At 37.4% G+C, this 12,821-nt stretch overlaps 1 protein-coding gene across 3 annotated transcripts in view; it reads left to right on the top strand.

Moving 5' to 3' along the window:
* wtip.L (WT1 interacting protein L homeolog) overlaps window positions 1-12,617 on the top strand; it is an 82,149-nt gene extending 69,532 nt beyond the window's left edge. The window contains exons 6-9 of one of the 3 annotated variants that reach the window (XM_041589076.1): window positions 2,420-2,550; window positions 5,764-5,815; window positions 8,162-8,230; window positions 11,783-12,613. In XM_041589076.1, the coding sequence (XP_041445010.1) occupies window positions 2,420-2,550; window positions 5,764-5,815; window positions 8,162-8,230; window positions 11,783-11,935 (405 nt within the window). In that variant the 3' untranslated portion in view covers window positions 11,936-12,613. Of the gene's footprint in view, window positions 1-2,419; window positions 2,551-5,763; window positions 5,816-8,161; window positions 8,231-11,782 lie in introns of all 3 variants that reach the window. The other 2 variants (NM_001112895.2, XM_041589077.1) reach the window with 2 other exon arrangements.
* The last annotated feature ends 204 nt before the right edge of the window (window positions 12,618-12,821 follow it).

Below are 12,821 nucleotides of genomic sequence, written 5' to 3' on the forward strand. Positions count from 1 at the left end.
TTGCACAGTTTTTCACATGATCCCGCAAGTATTTATCAAGGATAATGCATAGAAACTGGACAATGATGAATGACAGAAAGGATCATTCGCCCACTCCAGCCATAACAAGGCTTAGTGGCAATTTCTTCTAGACTAACGCAGTTGATGTATACATTGATAAAGCATACATTGCAATAAACTAGATGCCATGAAAGATACCTGGGCAGACACTGACAAGTCAAAATGCTACAAGGCATGATGTTGACAAAATCACTTTTGCTGCTATGGCTGAAAAATAGCTCTGTTCAGACATGCAAAAAATATTTGATCCAGGATGTTAATCTTTTGGTCTAGATGGAGTTCCTGTCTGAAAGAGTCATGTTTGCATTATGTTTCAAAAAAGGCTTTGTGTTAAATATCTTGACTGTATGGCAACATTTGTAATCCTTTAACCACTTGGCTTCCATCAATTTTAAAATGTATGATCTTGGCCACATGTTCGATCCTACTGGTGGTGATGTGCTGGATGAGCTTTTAAGAGTGTTTTTTTTTTTTGCCCTAGAAAATAATTTTGTTTAGTGAATTTGTGCAATTGCTTCTGTGATTATATTGCATTTATGTTGAATTTATTGCATTTTGTATTGTGCATAGCTGTTGATTGCTCATTTGTGCCAGTAAAATGTTATTAAGTCTGAGATGATGACTGCCACTCTCACTAGTTTGATAGTTTGGAGTAGAAAGATGTATTTTCCCATTTTGGATCCAAGATAATCTGTACTTTCAAAAAATGTATGGCTTTCTATGTTTTTTTGAGACTTTACCCCACGTACAATGCAGTAAATGTGTTGATTTTTCAGTAGCTGATATGATCAGTATTTTGGGACTACTACATACTACATGCTAACTGTTCAGCGGACCCCTGTCATGGTACCTAATGACTCATGGAAAATCCTGTAATTTGGAAAGGGTTTTTTTCTAAAATTTTTTTATAAAACCCGCTAACTTTAGGAAAGCACTGCAACATAGTTTTTATATATTTATATCAAAAATGTTTGCGCATTTTAGATTACTCCAAATGTGCGCTTCACAAAAATATATGGTTTCCTGGGCAGAACTTCCACTTAGTAAAATCTAGGGGGTTATTTATCAAAGGTCGAATTTTAGAGTTTTGTGAGCTTTTTTAGACCTTGAATGAACTTGTGTGAACTCACAACTCAAATGGTTTCTAAAAAACCCGAATTAACTGAGTTTTCAGCAAAAAAACACTTAATTCTCTCAAATTTATCGAGTTTTTGAGCGAAACCCACCAAAAATAACTTGAACATCATGAAGGCAAACAACATCTTCAAGGGACCGCTGTTATTGACTTTTTCATGACCTCGACAGGTGTTAGATGGTGTATTTTCAGATTCAAGCTACTTCCAGGTTCGTGGCATAATAAACCTCCAAAAAATTTGAGCTGTATTTTAAAGACTCAATTTTTTTCGTTTTGTTTTTTTAACTTGAAAAATCTATTTTTGACTGACAATGTCTTTGAAAACACAAATTTTTCATGGAAAATGCATCTTGGCCTTTGATAAATATTCCCCCTGAAGTATGCAGTTTTCTGGAGTCGTGCTTTGGCAATTTGGTAGCGTGCAAGTTTTTGGTGTACACAAGTCAGAAAGTTCAATAAAACTATACATATTTGGTACTGACACATATGGAAGACAGTGGACTTTACAATTGAGTTGTATTTTCCTGCATAACAAAAACATGTTACTGATATATGTGTGATATGCCCCTAAAGTGAAAGAGCACAAAATGCTCAAAAAATGATTCTTCCTTTAGTGATAGGTTTAGGCCATGTGGATTTATGAAAACTGTTGTTTTTGGGACTCTTTAGGGCCCATGAAACAAGGTAGTGCTATGTATAATGTCTATACTTCTAGTCAATTCTTTCAGCAATTCTGACACTGTTTTTACCTGTCGTGCTAAGCAACACATTATATTTAGCGTCTCTCTTGGATCACATCCACCATTCTAAAAATGAATTACAGTGTTTTTTCTGGCAGGGGGAAAAATAATTACGTCTCTCCGCCCTATTAGAGCAGTTTTTGCAGAAGCCGGTAGGACCGTGTGCTTATATTTGTACAGGTATGGGACCTGTTATCCAGAATGCATGGGACCTGGGGTTTTCCTGATGTTTTCCGGATATTAGTCCTTTTAAATAATATCCTGGCCAGTCCTGATTTGTTTCTTTAGACACATTTAAGTATTTGAAGCATAGGGGTTTTATCACATCATAATTTTGCTTTCCTTTTCAGTTTGTCATTTAACTAAGCTGCTCTTTAATGTTTGATATAGACACCTGAAGCAAATATACCCATCTGCATTCGTTTATATTCCGTTTCCTCATTCGTGATATCCTGCCAATACTAATAGATTTGTTTGGCTTAAGATCTTACAGGCCCTGGGGAAGTCTTACCATCCAGGCTGCTTTCGCTGTGTGGTTTGTAACGAATGTTTGGATGGAGTCCCTTTTACCGTTGATGTGGAAAACAATATTTACTGTGTCAAAGATTACCATACGTAAGTATGACATCTTTTATTTGTCTGTATGCATGTGCACATTTTAGCTGGTCTTTTCTTCTTCACTAATATTCCACTGCTGTTTGGTATTTAGCATGAAGCATAACATGTACGTGGGTGGTTAAGGGAGAACCAGCGGTTGTCCTAGACTTTGGTACCAAGTAAGAGAAAAAGGGGAGTCTTCCACAACGGTTTCAGAAAAGTAGAAGGCTAGAACTTCTGAGTGCTTTTTCTCATGGCATATGCTATGTTAGGAAGACCGCAGATGCTTAAAGGGATCCTGTCATCGGAAAACATGTTTTTTTCAAAATGCATCAGTTAATAGTGCTACTCCAGCAGAATTCTGCACTGAAATCCATTTCTCAAAAGAGCAAACAGATTTTTTTTTATTCAATTTTGAAATCTGACATGGGACTAGACATTTTGTCAATTTCCCAGCTGCCCCCAGTCATGTGACTTGTGCCTGCACTTTAGGAGAGAAATGCTTTCTGGCAGGCTGCTGTTTTTCCTTCTCAATGTAACTGAATGTGTCTCAGTAAGACATGGGTTTTTACTATTGAGTGTTGTTCTTAGATCTACCAGGCAGCTGTTATCTTGTGTTAGGGAGCTGTTATCTGGTTACCTTCCCATTGTTCTTTTGTTTGGCTGCTGGGGGGAAAAAGGGAGGGGGGTGATATCACTATAACTTTTAGTACAGCAGTAAAGAGTGATTGAAGTGTATCAGAGCACAAGTCACATGACTTGGGGCAGCTGGGAAGTTGACAATATGTCTAGCCCCATGTCAGATTTCAAAATTGAATATAAAAAAATCTGTTTGCTCTTTTGAGAAATGGATTTCAGTGCATAATTCTGCTGGAGCAGCACTATTAACTGATTCATTTTGGAAAAAAAAAATTCCCATGACAGTATCCCTTTAATAATTGATTAAAATGTATTTTAAGATTTTTTACAGAACTAAGTTGATTTTTTTTAATGGCTACTGCCTATTTTGCAGGTATGGGCTTCACATTGACCAGCGGGACAGCTGTATTGGGAGAGTGAATGTTTAGAAGATTGGAGGAGATTTTAAACTAGACATGGGGTTGATGAAGCAATAAGAAATACCATGGGGAGTTTGTAGAAAAGGCACTGTCTTCTGTATCTTGCTTTGTATGTACTGATAGGTACAGCATTGACCTGTCAGCACACACACAGAGAAGAGTGTATCCATTTTCTCACGCAAATTCACCCCATGTGTGCATTGATAGGCGATGCTGTGTCTGTAGGTACATACAAAACACTGAGTAGACAACAGTGGGGCTTATTTATAAACACTGGGCAAATTTGCACCTGGGTAGAAAACCATGATAACAAGTTTTTGCTTTCATTGTTTGCCTTTTTCAGCCAGCTGCAAGTTAATCACTGATTCGTTGTTATGGGTTTTGCACATGTACAAATTTTCCCCGTGTTTGTCATGCACACGATTGAATGAGACATTCTATCGAAGTTTAGTCCATGTTTGAAAGGACAGTAAGGAAGAAAAGAAAGAGGGTTTGCCTATATGTTAAGCATGACTTGAAACCCAATATAAAAGAATAATTTTTCACAAGAATCAGTGCTACAGCCATGAGTGAATGTGTTTGCTGATCTTATGGTAACAGGCTAGTTAATTATAGGGGTACAGGCCTCATCATGCAAGTAAAGAGGAAGAGGCTCAGCTTCTGTTGCAAATTAAAAAGGGAGAATGTTTGGGGCAAGTCTTATATTGGAAGATTATAATTATTATAATTACACAAACATTAACTGGAGTAGTGGTACTGCCAACACCCTTAATGGAAGTTTTTAAATTTGATGCATAGCAATTTTATGTCTCAGAATATATTATATTATCAGAGAGAGGATCCAGACAGATACAGGTATTGGATCCATTATCTGAAAACCTCTTATCCAGAAAGCTCCGAATAGCAGGAAGGCCACCTCCCATTGTCTCCATTTTAATTCAATAATTTACATTTTTGAAAATGATTTCCTTTGTGTGTCAATGACACATATCTATGTCGAAAATTATTCCCTTTGGCTATGATAAGCAAATCGATTATTTGTCGATTATTGACTTGTAGCTGGCAATATTTATAAGATTTTCCAGAGGAGAGGCTAATTCTTTCCCTTAGAAAACATGGGCAAGGCTCCAGCATACAGTGCAATCTTGGTCTCCAGAACTCAGAAGGGACATTTTTGAAGCTTATAAAGGGTATACAAGATCTTAGAGTTGACAAAAAATGTATGTTGTTTACGATTGAACAGAGGTACCAAATACATTAGAGCGGATGCAAATACATTAGAGAGTCACACATAAGGGTCTATTTTTACATGTCTGAATATAGTAGCCTACTAGTATCAACACCCTTAGTGTGGATCCTTGCACTGATCCAATTGATCTTTTGGAGTCAGGAAAGAACTTTTGACCTTCTAAGGCAAATTGAAGTCTGACATTTTTTTGGACAAAAGTTCAAGCTTGATGTACTGTATGTCTTTTTTAACCTTAACTGCTATTTAAGCAGTGCATGGGAAATGCCATCTACAATCCCACTTTCATATATTCACATGGTATTAAGCTAGTTCATATATGATTCTTATTGAGTTGAGTCATGCTTATACAATCCCTGTATTACGCTGTGTAAAATTCTTACTTCTGGAAGTTATTATAAATTTCCAGATTTAAAGGGCAATTATCCTCATAAACAAGGTCTGGTCCTTTGAGAGCCATGGAAGAGATTTTCCCGAGGTTTCAATATGCTGTACAGCTGTTTGCACAGGCCACATGCCATATACAGGAGTAGATGTACTCCAGTGAAATCTGCATTATTTAGCCCAAAAGTTAAATTGTCTAGTATGGGGAACATTGAAGCTCTTGCCTGTGACTGCAGTTTTTAGTGGCAGGAGGCTCATTTGTTATATGTATTCCGGAAAGCAGCAGCATAGAACAACTTCTATAGTTTTGTATATGTCATTGTTAGGTTCCTCCCTATAAGTTATCGATTACATTTGTGAATTATGTATCACCTTTTTGCTGTAGTGAGAAAGTAATTGTGTTCCTTATTCCTTAATGGATATGTTATTGGGTATACCTTTGTTTATCTTTTTTCTTTACATTTTGTTTGAGTATGCTGGGGAAAGAAATAGTTGGCAAGCCACATTGAGCTGATTTCCGCATTTTTTGATTTTTTTTAATAGAGTTTTTGCACCCAAATGTGCCTCCTGCAACCAACCGATTTTACCAGCACAGGTAAGGCTTCAGTTCATGAATGTACTTCATTAACTATAATTATAATTGTTTGCATTGATGTTGTGTATGAGTTACTTAGAAAAGTAAATGAAAAGCAAAATAGGGCAGGTTTGAGTTGCCTTGAAGTGAGTATATGATCTCTACCTGCATACTAACAACGTCTGTTTGGAGAGAATGAATGTCTCCGGAGATGTATTCCAACATCTCCAGTGTTCTTATACTACTAAGGATTTGGAAGCATTAAATGTCATTTGCTCTGGGAAACCTGTTTTTCCGCTAAAGGTCATATCCTATATCTCTCATACTCCTACTTATTAGATCAGGACAGGATAAAGGCAAAAGTACTGCTTGGATTGTTCCTTTGAATTAAGAATTGGAAATGCAATACTAAGCTCTACGTGGGACTTGGCTGTTGGTTACAAAGATGCCTAAGAGTGCAGTTGTGCACTTCTGGTCTCCCCATTTTTGTACGTGGAATGAATTCGTAGTCCTCCATGTGTGACTCTCATTCCATAGCAAAACACCTTCCACAAGTCACACAGTACAAACGTTATACGTGTTTCATGTAGGACATGGAAACGGTGTCTTGTTGTCTGTAGGTCACTGTATTCAGGGGTGTAACTACAGAGAAAGCAGACCCTGCGGCTGCAGGAGGGCCCAGTAGGTAAAGGGCCATGAGGCCCTAATTCATATATAAGTTCAATAAATATTGGTAAAACAGGTCAACATTTTAGGGGTCTGAAATTTTTTTTGCTGTGGGGCCCATTAATATCTAGTTATGCCACTGACTGTATTGGGAGATAAACAGTACAAATTCACCTTTATGTTAACTTTTATAAGCGTAAAGGTGAATAGCAACTTTGCAATCAGTTTTCATTATTTATTTTTTATAGTTTTTGCATTATTTGTCCTCTTCTCTTTCAAGTTTTCAAATGGGGGCACTGACCCCAACAGTCTACAACTTTTGCTCTTGTTATTGTCAATTTTTATTTATTACTTATCTTTCTATGCAGGCCCTCTCCTAATTATATTCCAGTCTCTTGTTCACAGGCTGGTTGCTAGGGTAATTTGGACCCTAGCAACCAGATAGCTGCTGAAATGCCAAAGTGGAGAGCTGCTAAACAGAAAGAGCTAAATAATTGAAAAACATTAAAAAAAATAAAAGAAAAATTAAGATAAAGCAAAATGTCTCAGAATCAATGTCTACATCACAGTAAAAGTGAATTTAAAGGTAAACTGACTAATGGCTAGTAGGAAATAGTAATGCCAAGAGTGAGCCTTCATTTTAATTTCATTCTGTAGGCTTTGTATTTGGATACTAAGGGCTATTCCACACCGGGAGATAGCGACGCGTTTGCGGTCGCGGCGACAAAGCGCCGCGACCGGCGCAGGCGACAGTTTTGTATGGGCGCCTATGTAAAAACGCCTGTGCTAACCACACGAGGCGATGCGCTTTTCAACAGTCGCCTGAAAATGCCTCGCCAGGCTTTTTCAGGCGACTGTTGAAAAGCGCATCGCCTCGTGTGGTTAGCACAGGCGTTTTTACATAGGCGCCCATACAAAACTGTCGCCTGCGCCGGTCGCGGCGACTGTCGCGGCGCTTTGTCGCAAACGCGTCGCTATCTCCCCGTGTGGACTAGCCCTTAGCCGTTTCTTTGCATTTCTTGAATACTCCACAAGCCACTTTCTTTGCGGGCAGTGCTGTCGTCAGACATTGCACGTGAATGTTTATATTGGATGTAGCTCGGTTCTCTAAAAATAAAATCCCAACTTTCCCATGTGCCTTTTTTCCTCAAGCAGGCATTTTATTTCAAAGTCCCAGAACGTCAAGGCTGGCTCAGTTCTATGCTTAAACAAATCCAGCTCCCCATGGGACACTGTGAATATATTCATTCCATGGCTGGAATTTGTGTCTTTCATTCTCTCTGTTTGCTCTCAATCAGGTCATATCTCCCACCCTAAAGACTGTTAAGGGTTTATCATAATTAACTCATTTGCTGCCAGTGTGGGCCAATAGGTTTATTGGGGGGGGAGGACATAAGAACTCTACAATGTCTTCTTGCTACTTCATAGACTAGCTACATGATATGTTCAATTTATGTTTTCACATTATCTTTTTTTTTTTATCTGTCTAACATGTTTAAACATTATACTGCCCGAGGGCTTCAAGAGAAGCTTCAGAGTTGTTTGAATAGGATGTATTTATTTATAAAGTTTAGCTACTGTTATACATATCCCTTATCTACGCAGAGGAAAGAATGTATTTGTGTGGGTTTTATAAACAAGACCTAAGGGAGGTTAACGTGATCCCAACATGTCTTTACATACCTTTTATATTTTCATAAGGGATCAGAAGAAACGATACGAGTAGTATCAATGGACAAAGATTACCACGTGGAGTGTTATCACTGCGAGGTGAGTATAGTTATGAGGCATTTGCAATATGAGTATTGATTGGTTCATGTCATATACTGTAAGGTGACTTTCCTGCTGCGGTTACTGTGTTGAAAGCGTAGTACCTACTTATATGCATGCAAAACCACTTAGACATTCTTCAGCTAACTAGCCCATCCTATCATCAGTAGCATCAGAGACACAGCAAGACTCACTTAAAGGGATATTGTCATGGGAAAACGTGTTTTTTTTTATTCAAAACTCCGTCAATAGTGCTGTTCCAGCAGAATTCTGCACTGGAATCCATTCCTCAAAAGAGCAAACAGATGTTTTATATTTAGTTTTGAAATCTGACATGGGGCTATACATATTGTCAGTTTCCCAGCTGCCCCCAGTCATGTGACTTATGCTCTAATAAACTTCAATCACTCTTTACTGCTGTACTACAAGTTGAAGTTATATCAACCCTCCCTTCCCCCTCCCTTCCCCCCCCCCCTTCCAAGCAGCCCATCAGCAAGAAGGTAACCAGATAGCAGCTCCCTAAAATAAAATAACAACTCCCTGGTAGATATAAAAACAGCACTCAATAGTAAAACCAGGTCCCACTGCAACACATTCAGTTACATTGAATAGTTGAAACAACAGCCTGCCGGAAAGCAGTTTCGTCCTAAAAAAAACTGAATATTGGTGGGAGAGAAGCAGTGCCGTGTAAGTGTAAGCCACCCCCTGTGCACAGAGTAAGGTATAAAATATTAAAGTAATACATATAATAATGTATACAGATGAAAATAATACATATAATAATGTATACAGATTAAAATAAAACATATAATTTATTCAGATGTAAATAATACAGATAAAACATATAATAATTTATTCAGATGTAAATAATACATACAATAATGTATACAGATCAAAATAATACATTTAATAATGTATACAGATCAAAATACATATAATAATGTATACATATGAAAAGAATACATTTAATAATATATGCAGATGAAAATAATACATATAATGTATACAGATGAAAATAATACATATAATAATGTATTCAGATTAAAATTATACATATAATAATGTATACAGTTTAAAATAATACATGTAATAATGTATACAGATCAAAATAATATATATGATAATGTATACAGATTACCTTACAGATTAATATTGAATATACAGTTCAGGCTTTATCTTACATTTTTATGCAATTTACAATATTTTTATGGTCGTATAAACCTATGAAACTTTTTTGCTAGTTAAATCACTTTTCACCCAGGCCTCGGAAAATGAAAAACTGAGACACTTCAGTACCACACAGTATCATTGGAATCCCATATAAGCCCCTTCAGGAATTCATAGTAAAATATTTGAATAAGCATACATTGTAAAGACTGCACCAATCTCATAATTCGGTTCTTTTTCCATTAAAGACAACTGCACTGGTTGACCAAGCAGTACATGTAAATTGGGTGTTTTTTTTTTGTTTTTTTTAAACGGGTAATGATGATGGTCTTCAATGTTTCATTTGCCACAGCAATTGTAAAGTAGTATAAATATCAGGTTGAAGAAAGACAAACGCCAGAAATTGTGTGGGCAAAATGTCCTGTGTTCCAAAAAAGTGACATACACACAACTCAACTGCAGGCTTCTTTTTGCTAAAGCTATCTTCTTATTTTAATTATTTTCTTATCTGTGATGCATTTTCTGAATTTGAAAACCCAAGAAGCTGTAATCTTACATAATTTTACATAAAAATAATAGGAAGAGTTTTATGTCTCCGACATAGCAAATTGGGAAGGCTATCATTCTTTTTCAAATTAAATTTGATTTCAAGTTTAAGTATTTCTTATTTTATGACTGCCATATTCCATTTAAGAGAAGGCAGGCTTTTTCTATCTAATACGTGTGCTTTGGATAGGTGTAGTCAGTCGCTCTTGCCCTGGGGCACCCTGAAACCTTTTTCACATCATTAGCACTTTTCCCAGGTTACTATGGAAGAACCATGTCTGAATGATTTCAGCCTGACTGCTGGCTCTGTTCATGCTGCTGTACTGCTTGTACCAATAACAATTCAAGTGTTGCCAGCAAAACGTTTAGCAACAAATCGAAAAGCATTGTGTTTCTCCGTCCCATGCTTCCTGTCTATTTGATGCCTAATATTTCAACCTTTCTGGCCCTTGGTCAGTATTGGGCATGCTTTTTAACATTTCATCCTTCCCATTCAAGCCACGGAATAACTATAGAGCAAGCAGAACATTTACAAAACATATGGCTGTGTTATATCTATCCATGCTATTCTGTGTATTATAATAAGAATATGCCATGGATTTTATCTGAACTGAGTGCTACACAAAGCCATTTCATACCTGTTTTTTGTTGGGATATTTATCTGAAAGGTATGGTATATGTACAGCCTTCACACATTAGAAATAAATGACCCATGACTTGGGGAAGAATATAAGTTTCTTAAACCCTTTATGGTTGCATTGTGAGGATATCAGGGTTAAGTGAGATAAGTGAAGGCACACCTCTCATCATTAGAACATCAGAGTGTTATCTCGCAGCCTCAGGGGGCTTTTGTAAAAGTCTGCAATGTGATAGACAGTTTGACCAGTAATTGCCTGGCTCAAGCTGGAACTGTTACATCTAATTCACAGGTAATTTCATTTTCAGACCTCTCTCAAACACTGACCAATTTGAGTGTCTCTTATCTATACTGGAATCCAAACGTTGATTACATTTTAACTTGAAGCTTGCAGGGAAAAAAATATTATACTAGTTTTGGTTCCAGGAGCTCAGGACAAAGCAAATACAGAGCCACTAGATGTGAATGTTGTTTTTTTTCTTTTTGGTTTTTTTTTTAATGCATGACATCAACAAAGTGTGCATAAGTCAGACACGTGCAAATTAGAAATAAAATAGATGAGCAATGAATACAGTTTTTAAGGTTCAGAAATCCTGATTGTTGGGGAAAATAGTTTTTTTTTTCAAAACGCATCAGTTAATAGTGCTGCTCCAGCAGAATTCTGCACTGCAATCTGGTTCTCAAAACAGCAAACAGATTTTTTTTTTATATTTAATTTTGAAATCTGACATTTGACAAGACATATTGTCAATTTCCCAGGTGCCCCCAGTCATGTGACTTGTGCTGTGAGAAATTTCAGTCACTCTTTACTGCTGTACTGCAAGTTGGAGTGATGTAACCCCCTCCAGCCCCCCCAGCAGCCTAACAACAGAACAATGGGAAGGTAACCAGATGGCAGCTCCCTAACACAAGATAACAGCTGCCTGGTACAGCACTCAATAGTAAAAATCCAGGTCCCACTGCGACACATTCAAGTTACACTGAGTAGGAGAAACAATAAAGTGCTGGCTCTTTCTGAAAGCATATGACCAGGCAAAATGACCCGAGATGGCTGCATACACAACAATATTACAACTAAAAAAAATACACTTGCTGGTTCAGGAATTAAATTTTATTAAGTAGAGTGAATTATTTGCAGTGTAAACTAGAAATAAAAATGACATCATAAAAATCATGACATAATCCCTTTAATGTTCATACAGGACTGTCAGCTACAGCTGAATGATGAAGAAGGCCGTCGGTGCTACCCATTGGAAGGACACCTGCTATGCCACAGCTGCCACATCAGACGTCTAAGTGTCAACGTCCCTCCACACCAACCTCCCAGCTACCCCATGCATGTTACAGAACTCTAAGTAGGAACAAAAAGCAAGATAGTAGGAGAAGCCCATGTTGATTGGGGAGGAGAGGAGAAAGACGTCAGTCATCCTGTCCTGTAACACTTCTGGTACAATATGCACATGATGGTTACCCTAACCTGCATTCACACCAGTGGTGGGGTTTTGATCCTTCTGATGGTAAAGGATTGAGCAAATAGTGGCCCCCAGAAAAAAATAAAACAAAGTGCCATTTACTGCTGCTTTCGTGAACCCTGGTATTATCTTTGTGCACTTCTCCAGAACTATGAGATGGCGAGAACAGTACTTTTAGCAGCAAACGAATAATCAGACATTGTACTTTATTATTTATTGTCCCCTCGAATGTCCCTGGATACTGGGTATATGACAGTAGTGAGCAGCTATCCATCAACCATAGTAGTCTGGGATCTCCTTAACATTAGCACTTATAACTATTTTAATGACATACATTTCTGTTTGAACTAGTTGGGTCTGGCTTTGTGCCTGTTTTATTGAAGCATCAAAAAAAAAAAACTACTGCAGGATCTTTGGTCATATTCCAAGTATTTTGTCTTATGCAGTGCAAGAGGTTTCCTAGCTGCCATAGTGTTAAATCTATTTGAGATCCATAAACATTTCTGTACATTGTAAACAACATTGTATAAAGTACACACAATCATTTGTTTCCTCCTTCAACAGCTTACACTCTGTCCTTTTATTGCCTAAAGTCACCAAAAAGTGGACTTTCGGGGTAACTTTTTCTTTCTATGAAGTATTAGATGTGGGGTTTACAGTATCTAGTGGTGGTAAGTATAAAACAATGGCACTTACTGACACCACCCACCGAGCGGATTCAGTTCAATCTGGTGAAAAGTTTACTTTGTACATGCAAATGTTTTTGACT

Source organism: Xenopus laevis, chromosome 4L (assembly GCF_017654675.1).
Source record: "Xenopus laevis strain J_2021 chromosome 4L, Xenopus_laevis_v10.1, whole genome shotgun sequence".
NCBI classification, from domain to species: Eukaryota; Metazoa; Chordata; class Amphibia; order Anura; family Pipidae; genus Xenopus; species Xenopus laevis.